A 20,803-nucleotide genomic window follows, 5' to 3' on the forward strand; every position below is an offset into this window, starting at 1 on the left:
CCTCCTGCCGGCCGGGCAGCCACCCCCAGGAGAGGGCAGTGCGGGGTCCCGCGCACCCGGAGTCCCTGCGCCTGCGACGGCCTCCAGGCGGGCGTGGCCCGAAGAGCGAGCGGCGATGGTCCCCGAGGACAGATCGGACGGCCCGGGAGACGGCGAGGAAAGGGCCCGGCTGCGAGCGGCTGGCACCGTCCGCAAGGTGGGAGCGCCTGGCGGGCGGGGGGCGCCGGGAGGTGGGTTCCCAGACCCGGCCGCACCTGTTGCCCGCTGCCGCCGGCGAGCGCTGGGCTGCGGGATCGGCACTGGTTTCTCCCGTCCGAGCGCGCCGCTGGACTCCGGGGCGAAAGGTCGCGTATCGCACGCCCCTCAGAGGCAAGGTGAGCTTGACGCTGGGGAACTGGGAACCCGTGCGGAGCCAGAGCCCGGCCGCTGGGCTCCTGTCTAGTGAGTTTGGGGGACCCCTCCTGCGTCGACCGGAACAGGTCGGAGCGCAAGTCCAGCTCGTGGTTTTCTCCACCACTCCAGGACCCCCTTCTCTGGCAGGTGCTGGGCTCTGGTCAGTGACAGCCCGTGGCCCTCGTGTTTGTTCCTGGCATCTGTCTTCCTCCTTTCCTAGCTGTTCCCTCTCTCCTAAGGCTGTTCGGCTGTGCCCTGGCCACCCAGCTCTGTGTTTGATGGAACTTTTAGCAACAGGTGCCTGATGCCCGCCGGGTACAGGAAATGGCTGGAGGATTTCCCAGCAGGGTGGTTTGGCCCTCCTCACTTCCCCGCACCTCTGCCGCCTCCTGAAATCCCTGATTCCGCGGGGGCTGTGGACTGTGGACCATTTCCAGGAGGACTGAGGAAGCGGTAGAAGGGAGGAGGGTGGAGACATTTGAGTCTGTGTCTGAGGAGGAGGTGCGCTCTGGCTGCCTCACCTTGCAGCCTGGGAGCCTGGTCGTTCCCTGGGAGTCACTGAGAGGCTTCCCAGTGTTTATGCCAGGCCTTGGGCATCCAAATACACAAGAGTTTTCAGTCCTGTACCACCAAGCATAGCTGCACCTACACCAGGGAGGGTGAGGCCTGGCCCCGCCAACCATCTTGCAGTCTGTTACCAGACCTGTGCTGGCCTAGTTGCCTGCACATTTAGCCAGTTCTGGCCACTGCCCCTGCCATTTCCTCCTGGGCTTCTGGGGAATCCATTAGACCAGTGCTGCCAGGGCTGCAGCAGGGAGGGCGTGGGAGAGGCTCGCTGCTCTTCTCCATCAGGTGGGGGTTGTTCCACACATGCGTGAGCTGGCAGACCCCTTCACCACCCGGTGTGGAAATGGGGGTGAGCGTGGCTCTCGCCCACCCAGCACTGCACATTGGGCCGCAGTCACACTTCCTACCAAGTCATGCAGTCAACCTGCATCCTGGAGGGTGCGTTGGGGTCACAAGGCCATGAGGGGTGCTGACTGCAGGCCTCAGAGGGGACTATGGTCTCCTGACTTCAAGCACATCTCTCCGGGAGCACTTGACATCGGACACCCAGTGAGCTGTGTTGACAGGACAGCCCCGCAGGGCTGGCAGCCTCTCCCCAGTACATGGGGCGCCCCTCCCCCAGCAGACAGCCATGCTGCTCACTCAGAACCTTAGGCTGGAGCTGTGCAGCTGGACCATCAGAGGGAGAGGAGTAAAGCTTCGGCTGTGGCCTGCCCCCTGTTCCGGATTCTCAGGCCTCCTGGAAGGGAGACTGCCTGTGTCCTCTTCTCATTCCCTTCTGCACCAAGTGGGTATGGGAGGTACCATGGGGAAGAGGTGAAGGCCAGTGGGAAGACAGACACTCAACTAGCAGAGCGGAGAGAGGAGAGCTGTATTTTGACTTCTTCCTGCCTGGTGCCACCTTGACACCAGCCCCCTTTCTGTCTACAAATGAGGACCTGCCCAGAGTCCCCCAGCAGGCAGTCATCCAAGGTGGTTGCTGTCTCTCTCCCATTGTTCAATGGGGACAAGTCCCCTCTCCCCAGTTACCTCAGGACCACTTGGAAGTCCCAGAAGAATGCTTCCTCCTACAGGAAGTCTTCCCTGATTGATCTCTCCTGAGAATACTGGAATGTGGAGGAAACATTGAACTGTAATCCAAGGTGGCCATGTGCCATGAGTCTTGTCTGTGCAAGAGAGTAAGGCCTTCTTTAGGGTGCCTCCTGCTGTGGGGCTGGGATAAGCTAGAGCCCCCAGGAGGCGGGGACTGCTCTGTGTGTGACAGCGGGGACATACATCCTCAGATTTGTGCAAGACAGCGGCCACTGCAGAGAGGCTGCGTTAGCCCTGCACGTCTATGCTTTCAGGGTGGGGTCCTAGGAGGCAGTATGTCCTCTTCCCTGTTCTGTACCAGGGCCAGGAGACCACCTGAGCCTGAGGACATGGTCCAAGGAAGAACATTCTGAGAAGTCCTTCCCAACTCTCGGGCTGGTGACTGACCAGGCCAGGAGGTCCCTAAATGGCCGCAACTGCACCCGTCCCACTGGGGCCCTGAGAGCTCCTCCCCTCACAGAGGAAACCTCTCACCCTCTGAACCTGCTGCAGGGCTCCCTGCCTGGGGCCCGGGACGCAGGCAGGCTGGCGGGATTGCCCGTGTGCAGGGCAGAACCCACACTGAGGCACCTCAGATGGGGATGCCAGAAGGCCTGGCCCGCTGCTTATGAGCGGATTGACCCTTGGGGCCTGTGGTTTGGGCATTTGCCACAAGTAAGCAGCCAACTAGGACGGAGCCTGGCCACAGAGCGTGTGGCCCAGGGGAGACCCAGCACCCTGCAGTCAGGGTGCTCTCCATCAGTGCCCTGGCAGGAGCTGGCTGGGCATCCCCTCCATCTAGACGTGCGCGGTCTGGCATTTATGTGGGCGGGACGGGTCGTGGGGGTTACAGAAGGAATTCAGAAGTGCAGGAGGATGCGGGGAGCAATTGGCCGTCTCCCGGAGGGGCTCCAGCTGGGCTTCTGAGCCCCAGAGCGGCACCCAACGGGCCCAGCGTCTTCCCAGGGCAGTCCAGCCCTGTCCCCGCCCACCATGTCCTTGCTGGCCTGGCCCTGGTGACCTGTGGCCTCTCCGCAGGGCTGTGACCTCCCGGCAGATTCATCGCATGGCCACCTGCAGAGCCGCAGGGCCCGGATCCACCAGCAGATCGACAGGGAGCTGAGAATGCGGACGGGCGCTGAGAACCTGTACAGGTGGGCGCTGGCTGCCCGGGACACCCGCCCCCGGCTGGACCCCCAGGAAAGCAGGGCTGTGTTCCCGGAGGCCCCCGTGAGGCAGGCTCACTCCGGGGCAGGCAATGACCCAGCGGGTGCCTGGTCTTTTGGTCCATGTGTAAGTCCATGACCAGGCCTCCTGTTCAGGCTCCTGAGAGGCAGGGCTGGACTTCGCACCAGGGTCTGGGGCAGCCATACTGCCCAGCAGGGACGCTCACAGATGACTCAGGCCCCCACCTTGGTGGCCCTCACTGGCAGGGTCAGCTCAGGGCCAGCCAGGTTCCGTGCTAAGCTGGAGAGGATGTCCCCACCGGGATGAGCATAGCAGCTGCACTTCTTAGGCTGAGCTGTGGCAAGTGACAGGTGTCCCAAGATTGAGGACCTGAGAATGAGTCCTTGACACAGGAATGAGTCCGCCTCGGAGCCTGTATGCTCAGACCTTCACACCCACCTGTTCTCCAGGTGCTGATCTGAGGCCCGGGAAGAGGGCCTCGCCTGCCCGAGCCCCCACCAGTGGGCACAAAGCCAGCTGCAGACCAGGGCTCCGCCAGGCCCTCCTTTTCCTTAGCAGCCCGGCCTCCCTGTCCACCCCGTGCCTTCCTGGGCACCCGCCAGTCCCTCTGGCAGGCACAGAGGGAGTCCGACCCCATCTCTCCAGGGAAGTTGCCTTCCAGTTTCCAGAGGACAGGCGTGAGCCATGTCCTGGGGGAGTGAGAGGTGGTGGGAGGACTTACGCCCTGGAATTTCTGGGTCCAAGCACATGTACTCAGGCCAGAGTCATGACATACATGTACAGACAGGAAACTGCGTGACCCACAGGGAACCTCAGAGAGGAGGGGGTCATCTGGTGGGCCCTGGACCCCACCACTGCCTCCCAGGGTGGCTGGGCCCCTTGGCACATCACTGTGGAATGGGCTCCAGAGCTTGGGCTGCAATGAAGCCCTGGGGCGTGGGTCCCTTGGCAGCACTAGGGCTTCACCTCGGCCTCCCTCCTCTAGAGCTACCAGCAACGCCCGCGTCAGGGAGACTGTGGCCCTGGAATTGAGCGACGTCAACTCCAGCCTGCAGCTGCTGAAGGAGGAGCTGGCAGGGCTTGACAGCAGTGGGGACACGGCCCAGCCCGAGAGGTGCGTTTGTGAGTGTGTGCAAGGACGTGAACTGGCCCCAGAGGCACGTGTGTGTGCAAGCATGAGCAAGGACACAGACTGGCCTTGAAGGCACATGTGCATGCAAGTGTGTGCAAGGACACAGACTGGCCCCAGAGGCGCGTGTGCGTGTGAGCGTGAGGCAGAACACCACCACCACGCCTGTGTGTGCAGGGCTGGCACCCAGGCAATACCTGAGAGACGTGGTGTGGTGTACCAGAATTGGGGGAGGTGCGTCCCGTGTAGCAGGAGTAGTGGTGGGTGACTCCAGGGCCACTGAGGACAGCGGAGTCCAGCCCTAGAGTTTGGACTCAATACTTCTGCTTCTAGCGAAGGCGTCACTGCCCCCATGATCCCCCTGGGGCTGAAGGAGACCAAGCCCCTGGACTGGGCCCCACCCCTGAAGGTGAGTGCCAGCCTGGGCTCAGCTCTCGGGGGCTTCCTGGTCAGCGGTCTCACTGAGGTGAGGACTCAGAGGGAAGAAGGGTCTGACCTGGAGCCACCTAGCCTCCACAGCCAGAGGAGATTTTGGTTGGGTGGGCTTTGCAGAAGAACGCACCCTGGGATGGATGTCTGCAAAACTGGAGGTTCCAGGATGGCTGCAGGGTCCCCGACTCCTGCTCTGAGGGTTCCGCTGGCTGGAGGCTGCCCCTCTAGTCAGAGCCTGTGCTGAGAAAACCCTCAGGCTCTGGGAGGCCTTGTGGGCACTCCCAAGTCCCTGCAGCCAGGCCAGGGGGAAGGTGCCTCAGCCTCAGCCTCAGGTGTCTGCTGGCAGGTGGCACTTGGCTCATGGGAGTTAATAAGGGTAAGGGGTTCCAGTAGAGATATCCCTGAGTCCCTGGGCCCCACATCTGTGGTGGGGGTCCCCTCGCTATGGGGCTTCAGCCATGTTGAGCTGGGAGGCTCCAGGGAAGTCCTGCACCCAGCCCCACCCCCCCACCCCCCCCCACCACCTCAGGAGCTGATCTGCAGGCACTTTGGGGAGGACGGCGCTTCCTACGAGGCTGAGATCAGGGAGCTGGAGGACCTGCGGCAGGTGGGTTTTGGCCCCCCTAGCCCCCAGGTGAGAAGACTGCTGGCCTTTGGGAATGGCTGCTCTGTGCCCGTGCCCGCCCCAGGGACCTTGCCCAGCCTCCCGCCCCAGCGGCCTGCAGTCCCCTGGAGTGGCACGTGTGGTCCCCAGCAACCCCAGGGAGGGCAGGTGTGACCATGTTCACCCCTAGACCCTGAGACGTCCCCTGGAGCTGTAACATCCCTTGGGCTGCCATGTGTGCCCTGGGGTGGGTGGGGGCGGTAGGACCCAGCTTACTTCCATCTGGCAGGCCACGCGGACCCCCAGCCGGAGCAAGGCCGGCCTGGAGCTGCTCACGGCCTACTACAACCAGCTCTGCTTCCTGGAGGCACGCTTTGTCACACCTGCCCGCAGCCTCGGGCTGCTCTTCCACTGGTAGGGGCTGGGGTGGGTAGGAGCCCCGGGGCCGCTCCTGAGACCCCCAGCTTCTTGAGGGAACTCTTCCCAGCCTGATGCAACCCTGCAGGTATGACTCGCTGACGGGGCTCCCAGCCCAGCAGCGGGCCCTGGCCTTCGAGAAGGGCAGCGTGCTGTTCAACATCGGTGCCCTGCACACCCAGATCGGGGCTCGCCAGAACCGCTCCTGCCCCGAGGGCATCGGCCGCGCCGTGGAGTCCTTTCAGAGGGCTGCTGGTGAGGCCGCCAGACCCTGGCACCACAGGTGTACCTGTGCAGTCCTTACTTCCAGGCTCGAGGGCCAGAGTTGGGGTCGGGGGACAGGCGTGGTGGCCCCCTAGCCTGAAGGGCTAAGCACACACAGGCTCTCTGAGGGGGGCCCAGGGGCTCGGGGCTCCGCGGGCAGCCCAGCTGAGCCCCTCTGAGCCCCCCTCCCCCGCAGGGGCCTTCAGCCTCCTGAGGGAGAACTTCTCCCACGCGCCCAGCCCGGACATGAGCCCCGCCTCACTGTCCATGCTGGAGCAGCTCATGAACGCCCAGGCCCAGGAGTGTGTCTTCGAGGGCCTCCTGCTGCAGGCCCCCGGGGCCGCCCACGACTGCCTGGCCCAGCTGCGCCTGGCCCAGGAGGCGGCCCAGGTGAGGGCAGGGCGGGGGGCGGCTGTCCCGGGGGACGGGCCAGGCTGCGGCTCTCAGGTGCCCGCTGAGCTGAGGGGCGGGGCCGGGGCGGGACCGGGGCCGGGGCCGGGAGGGGCGGCTGCAGAGTCTCTCGAAGCCAGCTGTCCTCGTGAGCTCCGGGGGGCTGTTCAGGGTCCCGGGGCCCTGAGTCCCCACGTCTGGGGCAATGCCAACCAGGGCAGGGACTGGGGGCCCCAAGCCCTGAGCTCGGCTCGGTGTGGGGCAGGGCCGCTGGAAGTTTGGTGGAGGCGGGGCCCCAGGGTGGGCAGAGGCCGGGGCCCAGGCCGCTGGGCTCGCGGCAGCGCCCTCCGTCCCCCTGTGCGCCAGCAGGTGGCGGCCGAGTACCGGCTGGTGCATCGGACCATGGCCCAGCCGCCCGTCCAGGACTACGTGCCCTTCGCCTGGACCACTCTGGTGCACGTGAAGGCCGAGCACTTCCACGCCCTGGCCCACTACCACGCGGCCCTGGGCCTGTGTGACGGCGCCCGTGAGTGCCCCTCCCCGCATGCCCGCGTGCCGTGCCGCCAGGGGCCCGTGCGGCGGCTCACCGCCCTCTCTGACCTCCAGCGGTGGCCGAGTCGGAGCTCCCCGTCCTCGAGCAGGTGTTCCTGGCCTCAGCTGAGGCCCGGAGCCCGGCGCTGCCCCAGGAGCGCGAGGAGCGCAGCAAACTGGGTAAGGCCCTGGGCCCCTGCCGGCGTGAGCGCCCCCCTCCAGCTGTCACTCCTCGTGGGGCCCCAGCAGCACGGGTGGCCTCATGGGCAGGGCAGGCAGCCGTGGGAGGCAGCTCTTCCCCGGCGAAACCAGGATGAACTCGGAAGCCCTGACCTGCCCTCCTCGGGCTGCATGTGGGGTGGGGGCCTGGAGGGGCCCAGCAGCGCGAGACAGCTCGGTCCCCGCAGGCAAGGCCCACCTGAGGCGGGCCCTCCTGGGGCAGGAGGCAGCACTGCAGCTGCACGCCGTGTGCCGGGCCCTGCGCCGGGAGGACCTGCTGCAGGCCGTGCTGGCCCGGGCGCTGCGGCGCTCTCTGGCCAAGTACTCGGAGCTCGACCTGGAGGACGACTTCCACGAGGCCACTGAGGCCCCTGACGTCCAGCGTAAGCAGCGGCCCTGGGGTGGGTGTGTCTTTGCCCGGGCGTGGGTGGCGGGCGGCAGGCAGAGGCCCCTGCGATCAAGCTCCGTGTGCCACACGGAGGGCCCTCGGAGGAGGAGCCGGGCCGCGGTGGCAGCTCCCCGCTGCTCATTCCTGCCCCGCCCCCCATGGACGTCAGACGCCAGAACCACCAGGCTCCTCCTGCTGGTGGTGCCCAGGGGGGCCAGAGTACACGGCTGCACCTCAGGCCACCACCCTGGGACCCTGAGCCTTGGACTCAGCCCCACCTCCCTTCACCATCCTTTCAGCTAAGACGCAGCAGAGGCCAGAAGGCAGGACACCCAGCTTCTCCCGGGTGAAGGTGGCTGATATCTTCCACAGGCTGGTGAGCACCCTCCCAGGCCTCCCCCTCCTCAGCTTTCTCCTGGTGCTCACGCAGGTCCTCCAGGGCCGCCCTCCGCCCCCGCCCAGGCCCCCTGCAGACACCACCGGTCTCTGTCACTGAATGGAGAGATGGCAGCAAGGGCGCTCCAGGCCGGGGGGCCCCTCCAAGTGCAGCAACCCAGCCCGGCCTCTGACCTCTGACCCCCCAGGGGCCCCTGTCCGTGTTCTCAGCCAAGAACCACTGGCGACTGGTGGGGCCTGTCCACCTGTCTCGAGGAGAGGGAGGCTTCGGCTTCACGCTGCGGGGAGACTCGCCCGTTCTCATTGCTGCCGTTGTTCCGGGGGGCCGGGCTGCGGTAAGGCCCCCTCACCGGGGGGCGGGGAAGGTGGGACCACCCAGAAGTGGAGGGGTGCGGCGGGACTCTCCCGGTCTGCTGCAGGAGGCCGGCCTGAAGGAGGGTGACTACATCGTGTCGGTGAGCGGGCAGCCGTGCAGGTGGTGGAAGCACGCGGAGGTGGTGGCCCAGCTGCAGGGCGTGGGCGACGGGGGCGTGAGCCTGCAGGTGGCCACGCCATTGCCCGCCACTGAGCTGCCCATCTCGGTGAGCCCAGGGCCCTGGGAGGGTCCCTAACTCCTTGTCCCACCCCAGCCCTGGCCTTTGGCCAGGCCCCAAATACCCACGGATGCTACGAGGGTGCCGGGACAGTCCTCCATGAGGCCCAGCCCGCCCCTCAGCTGCTCCGGGCAGAGGCTGCCTCTGGAGTGCTGCCCCCCGAGCAGGGCAAACCTATGGGGGCCCCGCTCCATGACCATCCTTACATGGACCCCCATCCCCTGAGTCCCCACCACTTCATCCCCTGGCATTCACCAGCTGGCCACAAGCAGGCCAGGCCAGGGGAGCTGACCCACGTCCGTTTCCATGCTGAACACAGGGGGACCGCCAGCCAGCCCTTGGGGGGCTTCTGAGGAGCCAGAAGGAGTGTGGCCAGGAGACACCAGTGCCCTCACGAGCCAGGCCCAGGCCCAGGCCCCTCCTTGGCTGGAACCGCAAGGCCAACAGGGGCAAGACTGGAAGGACGCTGTCCCCAGCCCCACAGCCCTGAGCTGATCGCTGCCCTTACCCTCTGGGTTGCCCAGGGTGGTGGTGCGGGGCCGGCTCCCCCCACACATGGGCCCCAGCGCAGGCTCCAGCTGGCTGGGAGTGAGGACCCCATGCAGGCCTTCCCGATCCAGGACCCAGAAACTTCAGCCAGTCTGCTGCCCCACCCAGTGCCTGGAGCTGCCCATTAAAGACGGTGTCTGATGAGATGTGTCTGAGCCCAGTGCCAGGGGCCAGGTGCAGCACCCACACGAGAAGTGCCACAGTCACTCTGGGCACTGAGTCCCACATGCCAGGAGCCTGTGTCTGACCTGCCCTGTCCTCCTGTGCCCCGACTGTCCACTTGAGGGCAGCTCCCCAGTGGAGGTGTCCATGGACTCCTCTCGGACTGGAAGGAGCTGTCACGGGAGAAGGGGGCAGGCTAGGGGGATCTGTGGCAGCGGCCCCTGCAGCTCAGAGGCCCGCTGCCCCTGTGCTGGGCTCCTGAGACCCCTGGCTGAGCTCTCCTGTCCCCTTCCTCCCAGCATGCCGCCCCCTGTCCACACCCTCCCTCAGGACCTCGGCCCCAAGCCCAGCTTCTCTTTGGCCTGCAGTGACCCCTGCCGGGCACCCCCCCTCCCACTGGTCCACCTGGCGCCCCACAGGCTGGAGAAGGACCAGCTCCCCTCCTGCCCTGCCCCTCCCTCCACAGACAGCCCAGGTGCCCACAGCACAGCCTCCCATCTGAGTGGTGTCCCAGCAGAGGCCAACTACTGCATGCCTTCTGCTGTCCCTCGGTGCAAAGAGCGGGACTCCCTCCCTGCTTCCGTACCTCCTGTCCCCTCTCCCGACCCCTTGTGCATCGTGGGCCTCTGACCCGAGCCCGGTCCCCACGTCCCCTCCGGCCAAGCTCCGCCCCCGCCCTGCCTGGTCTCCACCCCCACCCCGTCTGGCCCCGCCCCGTCCCTCCAGGCTCCACTTCCTCTGCCCCCGCCCTGCAGTCGAGCCAGGGCGTCTGAGGCCGCTGCTCCGGCTCAAGGGGTATCTATGGGGCCGTCTCAGCCTCCTTGCTCCCAGGCCCAGCACAGAGGGGTACCCCCAGCCCACCCTTCCACCCTAGCTCCCTTGGACTTCTCCCCAGCCCCTTCGGCACCAAACTGGGCTCCTCGGACCGTGAGCCTTCAGGGACCACGCCGCCCCAGCCACGCATACTGAGAACAGCCCCAGAAACCAGGGCGGCCACTCTGCCCCAGGCCCCACGGTGGTGTGGCTCAGGGTCTGGCCCCAAATGAAGGGCTGGGAGGTGGGAGAGGCTGCTGTCTGCAGTTCTCGCCGGGTTAGGTTGGGGGGGGTCCCGTGGCCACCAGGGGGCAGCCACGGCCCGCTCACGAGGCTGCAGGAGGCGGGGTCTCTGGACCGTGCAGGGTTAGGGAGGGGCGGGCAGCAGACCCTGGAGAGAAGGAAGGCCCCCTGCAGACCAAGGTCTAGCCCCCTCTTAGCACAGCAGGCCTGTCTCCTCCGTGGGGTCCCCAAGCAGGAGCAGCCCTTAGGGACCTGGACCCTGCTCTCTCCCACCTTCACCATTACTGGGGCTGGGGAGTGAGTGGGGGACATTGGCAGGGGTGTGTGAGGGTGGGTGAGTGGGTGTGATGAGGGTTCGCAGTGTTGGGAGTGGGAGGGCAGGGCTCCCCCCATCTGCCCGAGCCGGGGGACAGGACATCCAGGTGCGTCCGTCCTCGACCACCTGCCCCTCCCGGGAGAATGCCCCTCTCAGCAGAACCCGCCAAGGTCACCTCAGCTCATATTAATTTGATTAATAAAACTATGCGTCAAGGAAGCCATTACACGCTAATCAGGGACGACAGGACTGGCAGGTCCTGTCCAGAACTCAGCAGCATCCCCGCTTCCAGCAGCCGACCTGGACCCGGGAGGGGCTGGGGCCGGGAGGGAGCCACCTGCTTCTCACCCAGGCTGGTGGGGAGGGCCTGTCCCAAGGCCCAAACCCTCCCAGCCTTCCCAGGCGGCCTGGCTCCGGGCCCTCGGGCAAGCCAGGGCCTTTGCTCCCCTGGGTCAGGGGTGGCTGGGAGTCGCGCTCTCCAGGAAGCAAGGAAGTCTCTTTCCAGATGGAAAGTAGGCGTTGAGCGAGGGGCACTGACCAGACGATACCCCCAAGGAAGGTGGGGGCTCCGCCTGCACCCTTCCAGCACCCCGGGGTGGCCCGACCCACCTGGTCTCCCTGGCACCTCCCTGGTGTCCCCAGATGGCTGAACCAGCAGCTGGTGGAGTCCTGGGCTGGCTCCAGGAGGCCTCGGGGATGAGGTCATGGACACGACTCTGGGCCTGGCAAAACCCCCAGTGGTCAGCTGTGGGCCGACCCCCACCCTGAGGGCAATACTGCACCCCCAGGGGGCCGGGACTCAGGACAAGAGGCCAGCCTGCCACCCAGGGGTGAGCATCGCCATGCGCCTACCTCTCGGACAGCAGCCCCAGCTCATGTCAATACCGGATCTGGCCCAGAAGAGAAGCCCGTGGCCAAGGGGCTTCTCCAAGTGCTGGGGGTTGTCCAAGCTGGGAGACAGGCTGTTTGCCCCGAGAGCCCCCAGGTCCTATACCCTGATGGGCTGGCTCGTGGGGTCCACACACAAGTGGGCGTGCGTGTGAGGAGGCGTGTGCCTGCCTGACCGTCCACTCTGCTCTGTTGTATCTGGGTGCGCTGTCTCTTCCCATCCGCCTGCTGCCACCAGCCTCACTCTGCGCTCAGCCTATGCTCTCTGCCTCCTCGATTCTGGGCTGGGACGCACTCAGACGCGGCCACGTCTGAGGGCCCGGCGTTAGCCCCCCACTCTCTGGTCCAGCCACACCAGAGAGTTGTTGTGCCCCAGATGGGCTGTGGCCCATGGATGGGCACCACGCCCGCTCCTCCATGCCAGCAGCAGCAGGACACTGCCCTGTCCCCGTGCCCAGCGCAGAGAGGGCCCATGGAGGACATGGAGAGCCGGGGGCTGGAGGGGGGGCTGGGCAGGAGCACACAGATGTCCCCAGCATGTGTTGTGCCCACGACCAGGCCCCCTCCTCGGCCTGGCCCGGCAGGGACGTCTCACTTTCCAGGGCGGTCCTCCCCTGCGCAGGGAGGTCGAGGTGAGCGTGCGCTGTGATCATTTTGCTTAGCCAACAGAAAACTGCCGAGAGGGGAAAAGGCAAACTCTGTTTCGCTTGGGTCAGCAGTGAGCCAGTGCAGATTAATGTGTGGAGAGGCAGGCGGACGGGAGCCCCAAGGCGGAGGCAGCAGCGAGGGAGCAGGGATCAGAAGGGGCGCCAGGCGGGAGACCACGTCAGAGCCGCTGGCTTGGGGCCCTTCCTGGCTTCCCTCTCCCCCACAGGTTCACTCTCCGCTGGGCTCCTCCCTCAGTTTCCACCTGCCCCTGATCCCCCTAGAGGCAGGGTTGACCCAGGAGCCTCCAAAACAGGGCCCGGAACAATGCCACACACCAGCCAGAACCCCGCTAACTGTGGCTACCTGGGGGTTCACACCCTTCACCCCGCTGGACACCAGCCCCTGGGCTGAACCCACAGGAGGCAGCACTCGGGGATCCAGGGCCAGTCTGAGAGGTGCTGAGTGTCACCCAAGCTCACAAACACAGTCAATGGTGGAGCTCAGCCCCCAAGGCCATGCAGAGGAGGCTGGGGGTTACAGGTCTACTGGTCATGGAGGCCGGAAGGTAGGGCTGGAGCGCTGGGGCATTCCAAGCCCAGGATGCCTGGGGCACATTGTGTTGCCGGCACCCCAAGTCAGAGCCTTTGCTGGAGAGGCTGAACTTGCTGCCCGGCTGCAAGGGGCTCATTGGTGGCCCCAGACATGCAGCCACCCAGAACTGTGAATGGGCCCCAGTTTAGGAAAAGGACCTTTGCTGGTGTGATCACTTAACTGTCTTGGGATAAGACCATCCCGATTACCGAGATGGGCCCTAAATCCACCCATGCATTTTGCAGTAAGAGACAGAAGGGGCGAGGTCATGTGAGGATGGGCCAGAGACTGGAGTGGTGAGGCCACTAGCCAAGGACACCTGGAGACAGCAGAAGCTGGAAGGGACCACAAATGGTCCTCTCTGGTCTCTGAGTGAGCACGGCCCTGCTGCTTTGCCAACACTTCAGTCTCAGACCGTTGGCCTCCAGACCTGGGAGAGAACAGGTTTCTAGCACTTGAAGCCTCCAAGTTGATGGAAACTTCCTCAAGTCCCCGAGTTTCGGGACCTCAGTTTATCCTTCCGTAGCAGGTGTGACCCGACAGGGCTCAGGCGCTGGTTTAGAGTGGTGGGCTCAGCCCCGTCGTTCATGAGAAACACCCGCCCTGTTCGGGAAAGCCCACCTCACCCCCAGATTCCAAAGCGTGTGGCTGGGGCGCTCCGCCACAATGGCCTGAACACGTTTCCAGACTTCCTGCTGGAGACTGACCAACTCAACAAGGCAGCCGCAGACACCCCCAACCCTGCCCCTCTCCCCTGGCTTCAGAGTCCTGGGGATGCAGAGCCTTCTGTGCTGGCCCCCAGGGGCTGTGTGTCTTCGGGGTGTCACTATCTCTCAGATGGGCTGTGGCTCAGCCCCAAGTGGAGGCGAGGCCGTTCTAGCTGTGGCCAGCGAGGTGAGGCCCCAGGACTGTGGGGTTGCTCAGAGCCTGCGTGGAGCAGCGGCCGAGCCCCTGGCTGTGTGTGCTGGGGGGCTGAGGCCTGGGGGGCTCCCAGGCTCAGCCAGCAGCCCCATCCCACACACCCATCCTGGCCAGGCAGCCTAGCAAGCTCTGCTCCGCGCCGGGGTCTGTGCGTTCAGGCATCCTGCGGGCGGGTCCACCTCACCGAGCTCCTGTGTGGACGGTGCGCCCAGGTGCAGTCACCCCAGGTGAACTTGGGGGTCCTCACTGGGGATGTCCAGGGAGGTGGAGTGCAGACCTGGGCCAGGGTCCGTGTGGCTCTCGCCGGGACGCCCCCTCACCCACCCCCATGAGCCTCCATCTCCCAGCCCCAGGGGTGAGGGCCTCCCTGGGCAGTGCACCCCCCCTGCAGAGTGTCGCTAGGCCTCCGCTTCCCTACCTGTGAGCTCAGAGCCCTGCTGCAGGGGGCCGGGGCGCCAGCCTCGGTCCTGGAGGGGACACTCCCACCGCGACCCCTCCGCTCAGGACATTGATTGTGTCAGCCTGGCCAGCATGTGCTCACACACACAGCCACCCTCTGCCAGGCCCTGTGGACCCCAGGCTGGGTCCAGGCCCACAGGGAGCGCAGGAGGACACACCAGGCCTGGAAGGCGGGGTCACCTCAGAAATGCAGGAAGGCCCTCCTCACTCCGGGGACCCCCTCCAGGCTCCTGGGCCCTCAGAGGCCACTGCCACCTGCCCTGCTGGCCCCACGGCTGCGGCCGGTGCTCAGACCAGCAGCAGCTCCACCTCCGTCTCACCAGCACCGAGGGCGCCGTGGGCCAGCGCAGAGCCTCCGCCCCACCCGCCCCCACGGCCATCAGCACCCGCGGCCCCCCCACGGCCTCCGTCAGCACCCCCGACAAGCAACACCATCCCTTCCATGGGCTCACAAGTGTCGCCACCGATTCGGTCTCAATCCCCTCAACGGCCAGGACCCTCCAGCTCTAGAAGCCCCTGTCCAGGCCTCCCTTCACCACCGTCCTTTCCTTGGGACAGAGGACCCCAGGCTGGGGCCGGCTGATGTTGGGATGATGGCTCTGGGGACCACAGGCAGCCACCAGGGCCCCGCTCGGCTGGCCTCGCTGAGCTGGGCTCTAGGCACTAAGAGGCCAAGCTGGGCCTCTGCCTGGTGCGCCAACCAACTGGGGGGCTGAGACAGGCATCTCAGGGCAGTGGTGGAAACAGCACAGGGAGCTCTGGGAGCCCAAGGGGCCTTGACCGCCTGCCTAGTTTCAGGTTGGTCCCTCCAGGGATGAGGGGTGGGAGGCAGCAAAGAAAGGCAGCGTGGAGCCAGGGGGGCCAGGGGCCTGGAGTGGGGCGCTGTGAGGGACCGGGACTCATTCCAAGAGCCCACTGGGGGAGGGCACGACCTCAGGGCTGCAGCCTGCTCCCGGAAGGCCCCTGGAGGCCCGGACCCTGAGGACTAGGATTCGCAGTTCTAGGACATCTGTGAGGCCACCTGAGCTGGGGGTGGTGGGGTGGGACTCCAGGAGGCAAGCAGGTCGGGGTGGGTCGGCTCAAGGAGACTCACTGGGCTTGGGCTGTGAGGGAACGAGGGGCATGTCTGGGGAGGTTGGGCGTGGTCTGGGGCTGAAGGGGAGGGCTGTGGGTGGGCCAGGAGGGCTACCTGAGGCCTGGCAGAGGGCGATTGGGCGATTGGGCAGGAGGGGTGCAGGACAGCTTGGAGATCCCACAAGAAGAGGCGAGGGGGAGAATCTCAAGGGGTAGGGGGCAGCCTGGAGCACTGTGGGGAGCAGAGAGAGGAGCAGCCGAGCTGGGGAGGAAGAGAGGGGGTCAGCTCCTCCCTGCCCCCAGGCCAGCCCGGCTCAGGCTGGGTGGCTGCAGCTGCAGGCCCTGCGGACCCTGAGGTCTCCAGAGGGTGGAACTGGGATGAGTCCAGGAGGGGCAGGGGCCCCTGCTGGTCAGCGGCACAGACCAGGCTGGGGGGCGGCCCTCCCCGGGCCGGGGTAGGAGGATGGACAGAGGCCTGGGCAGGCCGCACTCGAGGGCAGCCCCTGGGGTCAGAGGTCTCGCCTTGCCTTGACCAGGAGGAAGGCCTCCGTGGGCCTCCCTCCTGGGAGTGGGCCTCCGGCCTTGCTGACCCTGTCTCACACACCACCTCTGTGCCCTCCCTGCAACTCTGCACGACTCTGCGCTCTCCTCTGCAGCCTGGGGCCTGCGGCTGGGGAGGGGGGCCTGAGGCCAACGCCCACCCGGGATGGGGCCCCATGGGGTGCCTCCCTGGGCCCAGGCCTAATGCAGTATTTACCGCCCCCAGGCTCCACGCTCCCCTCCCCCTCGGCCCCTGGACGGATGAGCCAGACGTGCATTAAGACAAGAGTGACTTATCGAGCTGTCAGTGGGAGCGTTTTAAGACAGAATTATAGGGGAGAGGAAAAAGATTTTTACCAAATTAATGAAAAATCAATCTGGCCTCAAAAATCCATTAGCCTTCATAATGCGCTGGTTACAGGCGGAGCCGCACAATCCGATAGCGGCCGTTAAATACTGCAGCCCCTCCCCCACTCATCACCCTTCGGTGCTTACTTCTGAGAATGACACCTGCCGCCCCTCCCCCAGGCGTCCAGCCTCGGCCGGCCCACGGCTCCCACCCAGAGCCCCTCGCAGGCCCGTGTGCTGGACCACTGCCCAGTTGGGCAGGCCCAGGGGTCCCCCAACAAGACCCAAGGGTCCCCGGGAACTGAGTGAGGTGGCAGTATGGTGAAGAGGGGGCAGGCAGGATGGGGGAGGCTGGCTGGGGGTGTGGGTGATGTCGGTGTCCGCGCAACTGGCCGCACGGGTGGAAGGCAGGATGTGGTGGGCCAGGGCTCAGGGTGTGTGGCCACAAGGGTCAGTGTCACCCACGACGGTGTTGCTGGCTGCGGAGATGGGCTGGTGCTGTGCGGGTGAAGAGGCCCCGCCAGCCCGGGCGCTGCGCTGGCTGCTGAGCCCTGGGGTGGGCGTTCTGGGTCCAAGAGGACAGGATGGGCCCGCTCCTGGGAGCCAGCTCCTACGGAAGCAGGTGGCATGCCTGGACCTCTCCCCCAGTGGGCTGCCACTGCGTGGAGGCCACAGGGCCCAGGGCTTGAGGGCAGCAGGAGGCTTCTAGCTGACCCCAGGCCCAGGTGTGACCGAGGGGCTTCCTTCCCCAGCAAGAGAAGGTGACCAGTGGAGGGAGGTCCGCCATGCCCGCCAGGGGCCTGCACTGGGCCAGGAGGCCAGGTTGATTGACTTTCCATTAAATTGGCAAATCTCTCTCAATTTCTCCCCTCTCTCCTGGAACCCTGCCTTGAAACGCCGCTGGTCTGACAGCCGCATCTGTCAGCAGCCCGGCTCCCTCTAACCCTCCCAGGAGGTGCAGTCAGCACCCTCCTTTCACTGTGTCCCTGGAGGGGTGCCCTCAGGCCTGACCTCAGTTGGGCAAGACCCCCAGGAAAGCCCAGGGCCCAGAGGGCAACCCCCTGCCCCAGTCCTTTTCCTCAGGGCCCCGCCTAAGCTGCTCTAGTGACAGCCATGTCCCCTGCCCTGTGCTCCCTGACTCTGCCCCCACCACACCCAGGTCGTGTTTTACAGTCTTTCCTGGAGCCTCGACTCTGAGCTGTCACCCTCCGGCATCCTCCTGGGGCTCTGCTCACCTCACTTGTTCACCATCCATTCATTCGCATGCTCTTGACCATCCTGGGGGCTCGCCCTGCCAGGCCCTGCTGCCCAGATGGGGCTCAGGCCTGGTCCCTGCCCCCAAGGGGTGAGTGGGGAGGTCAGGCAGGTGAGGGGAGGGACCCTGGGGTGGGGCGGGAGGCCGGGCTGGGGGGACAGAGGGGTCCAGCCACCAGGAGGGTCTGGGGGCAGATGTGGTGCCGGCCAGGGCCTTACAGCGGGTGTGGAGGAGAACGGCGCGTGGTCAACCAGGCAGGGGGAGCCCGGGGCGGGGGCAGCTGGAGAAACCCCTTGGGCCCTGCACACCCCCCTGCCCCTGGGGCTCGCTGCCAGAGTGGGTCACACTCAGGAGTCCTCCCAACATGGGGAGCCCCAGCCCAGAGGGTGACCGCCCCCGGCCCTGAGCAGAAGGGCGGCAGGCGGGGGTGAGGCCTGCCCCTCACCCGCCAGCTGGAGCCAGACAGTCAGATGGGCAGTGGCGGGCTGTGGTCTCGAGGATCAAATCCCAATTCATTAATGGTGCAGATCTGGGCGGGAGGGCCGGTGTGGGCAGGGGGCCGAGACCACGTCTGCGGTTTTCCAGGTGGCCTGGCCGCCTGGCTCCAGAGGCTCCCAGATCCCATCAAGGGAGCCTGCTCCCAATAATCAATCAGGGGTGGCGCTTGCCAACATGAATCCCTTGGGCGGCCCAAGGTGACTTGAGCCTGGCCTGGCCTCTGTGGGGCGCACAGGGCAGCGAGGGCTGGGTGCTCTGTCCTGTGGCTCCCTCTCTGTCTGGGCATGCCCTGGTGGGGGTGGGGGGTGGGGCTCTGCTCCCTTTTTTGCCCCCTCCCCAGCCTCCGGTCCTGCGGGTGCCACCTCCTGCTCTGGTTCTTGCGATCACACCCCTCCCTCGCCAGGGGGGCACCATCAGTTCTCGGGCCTGTGCCTTCTCATACCTGGGCAGGTCTGGGGGCCCAGAACCAGTCAATGCAGGAGGGGGCCAGGCCCCCCAGGTCACAGGGCCCCACGGAACAGGCTAGCAGTGTGCCTGCTAGGGTTCAGAGGTCACAGACAAGTTCCCACTTTGCCTGATATCAGGAGTGTCTGGTACCCCTGCCAGGGCCAGGCCCCAGCTCTGGGATGATGCCAAGGCAGCCTCAAGGATGCCCTGGCCTCAGGGTGGGCCCAGCAGAGTGTGGTGGGCACAAGGCAGAGGGTGAGTCTGCACCTCCATCACCCTGCACAGGCAGCCCCACCTCCCCAGGGCCTAGCCCAGCCAGCATCCTCTGATCAATGGCCAGGCAGGACTTGACATCCTGAGCTGGGGCTGGATCTGCTGACCCAGGCCGGCCGGCCCCATCCTGTCCAATCAGTCGATAGCAGAACATCCCGTGCTATGCTGCTCTCAGCCCCCCAGGGACCTTCGGCCCTCAGGGACCCTCAGCAGGACGCCAGCCGGGCCTACAGCCACAGCGGGCAGGCCCTGGGAGCCAGGTGGGTGGGTAGGCGGTCAGCTGTAGGCTCCTGGGCCTCTCCACCCCACCCGTCTCCCTGGTGGCCTCCAGGGCCCAAGAGGGTGGCCTCCCCAAGCCACCTGGGGGCCTCTGCCAGGCCTTGCCCCCAGGCCTCCTGAAGGGCTGACCTCCCACCTCTCAGGCATTGCCTTGTGGGGAAAAGAGCCTGGCAAGACCTTAAACTCCCACCAGGGCACTGGGAGGAATTCCTGGGCCAGACCACTCTGTTTAAAGAGCTTTCTCATTTTTGGCCGGACCACGTGGCATGTGGGACCGAAGATCCCACTCACGCCCCCTGCACTGAAAGGTGGCGTCTCAACCGCTGGACCGCCAGGGAAATCCTGGAGGAGCTCCTACGAGACACAGCTGTCTCAGGGGTGGGGACCGTGGAAGGAGGAGTCCCCGTCACCGAGCTGCTCACGACAGGGCCAGTGAGCGGCCCCCGGCAGACAGCTGGGGCCCTGCCTGCTCGGGCAGCCGCCTCCTCTGTCCCCAGGGGCTTGCCTGAGCTCCACACACGGCTCGCACACCACCACATCCTGAACTTCCCTGGGCAGCTCGCCCATCAGACAGAGCGTCCTGCCCTTAGAACAGGGGCTCCAGGAGGAGATTAGCCAGCCTGGGGGCAAGCCTGGACCACCAAGGGGCTGCCGGCCAGTGAGGACTGGGTTGTGGCTGGGGCTGTGGCGTGGTCAGTCAGAGGCTGTGGGGTGGGCAACCTCAGACAGCAGCCCGGGGCCCCTCAACCAGCAGGACCGCCGCCTTCGGCTCTTCGACCCACAGTGCCCCTGGTGGCCTAGTGACCTTTTCACTGCATCACTGGACCTCCAAGCCCTGGACCCTGACACAGGTGTTCAGGTCCCCGGGGCTGAGCCTGAGCTTCTGTTTTAGTGTCCAGAGAGGTTCTGAGACCTGTCCAGTGTCACACAGCGTTTGGGCAGTCAGTGGACCTAGACACTCACCTCTGGGCCCGTTCAGGCAGCTGGTTAGGGTCTGACTGGGAGCCCCGAAGGGCAGGCCCACCCTCTGTCTGCCACCGTACCCCCTGCTGTGGGCAACCCCCACTTTGGTGCAGAGTGGAGGCAGGAGGAGGCAGGGCGAGGTGCCTTCACTCTCTGCCCTGGAAGGAGGTTGTGTGGGGGCCACACCCAATGGCCCCCTGTGGCTGACTTGGCATGTGGACTGGAGTTTACCTGTTCTTGGAACTGGAGTTTACGGATATTCCTGAAGTGGAAGGTCCATCAATTATCCCCGGAACGTGGCCATTTCTCTAACTGGGAGAACATGCAGTTTTCTACACCTTGGAAGAGACGCCGGGGTGGATCGATCACTGAGCGAGCGCCATCTAAATCCTCTCTGGGCTGGCTGCTTCGCGGGCAGCCGGCCCCCTCCCCGTGGGACCCCCGCACTGCCAGGTCAGCAGCCCCCGCCTCCCACTGCTCATCAGGACAACAGCCATGATCCCTGAGATGGCCAGTCTCAAGTGCCCCCCTCCCCCGGCCTGAGGACCCCCCACCTGCCCTGTGGGTGACAGGGGGATCCAGTGAGGACCACCCTGGGGGTCGGCCTGCCCTGTCCCCGCCAGGCATCCAGGTGGTCTCATGCCTGGGGGACCTGCCCACCTGCCCTGCCCAGAATGGGGTGGGTTAACTGCAGAGTTGAAAAACTCCAGTTCAGTTCAGCTGCTCAGTCATGTCCGACTCTTTGCGACCCCATGGACTACAGCACGCCAAGCCTCCCAGTCCATCACCAACGACCATCTAAAAGTTGGCCTGCTTTTTATCATGACTGCATTAACCAGTGTCAACAAGAAAATGCCCGTCCCCCAGCAGACCCTCCTCTGCCCCCACCTCCAGCCCCGCTTCCTGCAGCCCCAGCATGGGTCTCAGCCTCCACTACAGGGACAGCGGGTGGTC

At 65.6% G+C, this 20,803-nt stretch overlaps 1 protein-coding gene across 3 annotated transcripts; it reads left to right on the forward strand.

The window, feature by feature from the left end:
- On the forward strand, nucleotides 1-9,275 carry RHPN1 (rhophilin Rho GTPase binding protein 1). 3 transcript variants are annotated; one of them, XM_043484292.1, is made up of 15 exons: nucleotides 1-196; nucleotides 3,070-3,185; nucleotides 4,205-4,333; nucleotides 4,682-4,757; nucleotides 5,310-5,387; nucleotides 5,674-5,798; nucleotides 5,890-6,056; nucleotides 6,262-6,455; nucleotides 6,825-6,981; nucleotides 7,062-7,166; nucleotides 7,394-7,588; nucleotides 7,893-7,969; nucleotides 8,178-8,324; nucleotides 8,409-8,570; nucleotides 8,902-9,275. In XM_043484292.1, exons 1-15 carry the CDS (start codon nucleotides 116-118, stop codon nucleotides 9,070-9,072), a joined length of 1,980 nt encoding a protein of 659 aa, XP_043340227.1. In that variant the 5' UTR covers nucleotides 1-115; the 3' UTR covers nucleotides 9,073-9,275. The 3 variants fall into 3 exon arrangements, with proteins under 3 accessions (XP_043340227.1, XP_043340228.1, XP_043340229.1); XM_043484293.1 differs by lacking the exon at nucleotides 8,902-9,275 and having other exon boundaries at nucleotides 8,200-8,324; nucleotides 8,409-8,559; XM_043484294.1 differs by lacking the exons at nucleotides 8,409-8,570; nucleotides 8,902-9,275 and having other exon boundaries at nucleotides 8,056-8,190.
- Nucleotides 9,276-20,803: the final 11,528 nt, after the last annotated feature.

Source organism: Cervus canadensis, chromosome 12 (genome assembly GCF_019320065.1).
Source record: "Cervus canadensis isolate Bull #8, Minnesota chromosome 12, ASM1932006v1, whole genome shotgun sequence".
Classification (NCBI taxonomy): Eukaryota; Metazoa; Chordata; class Mammalia; order Artiodactyla; family Cervidae; genus Cervus; species Cervus canadensis.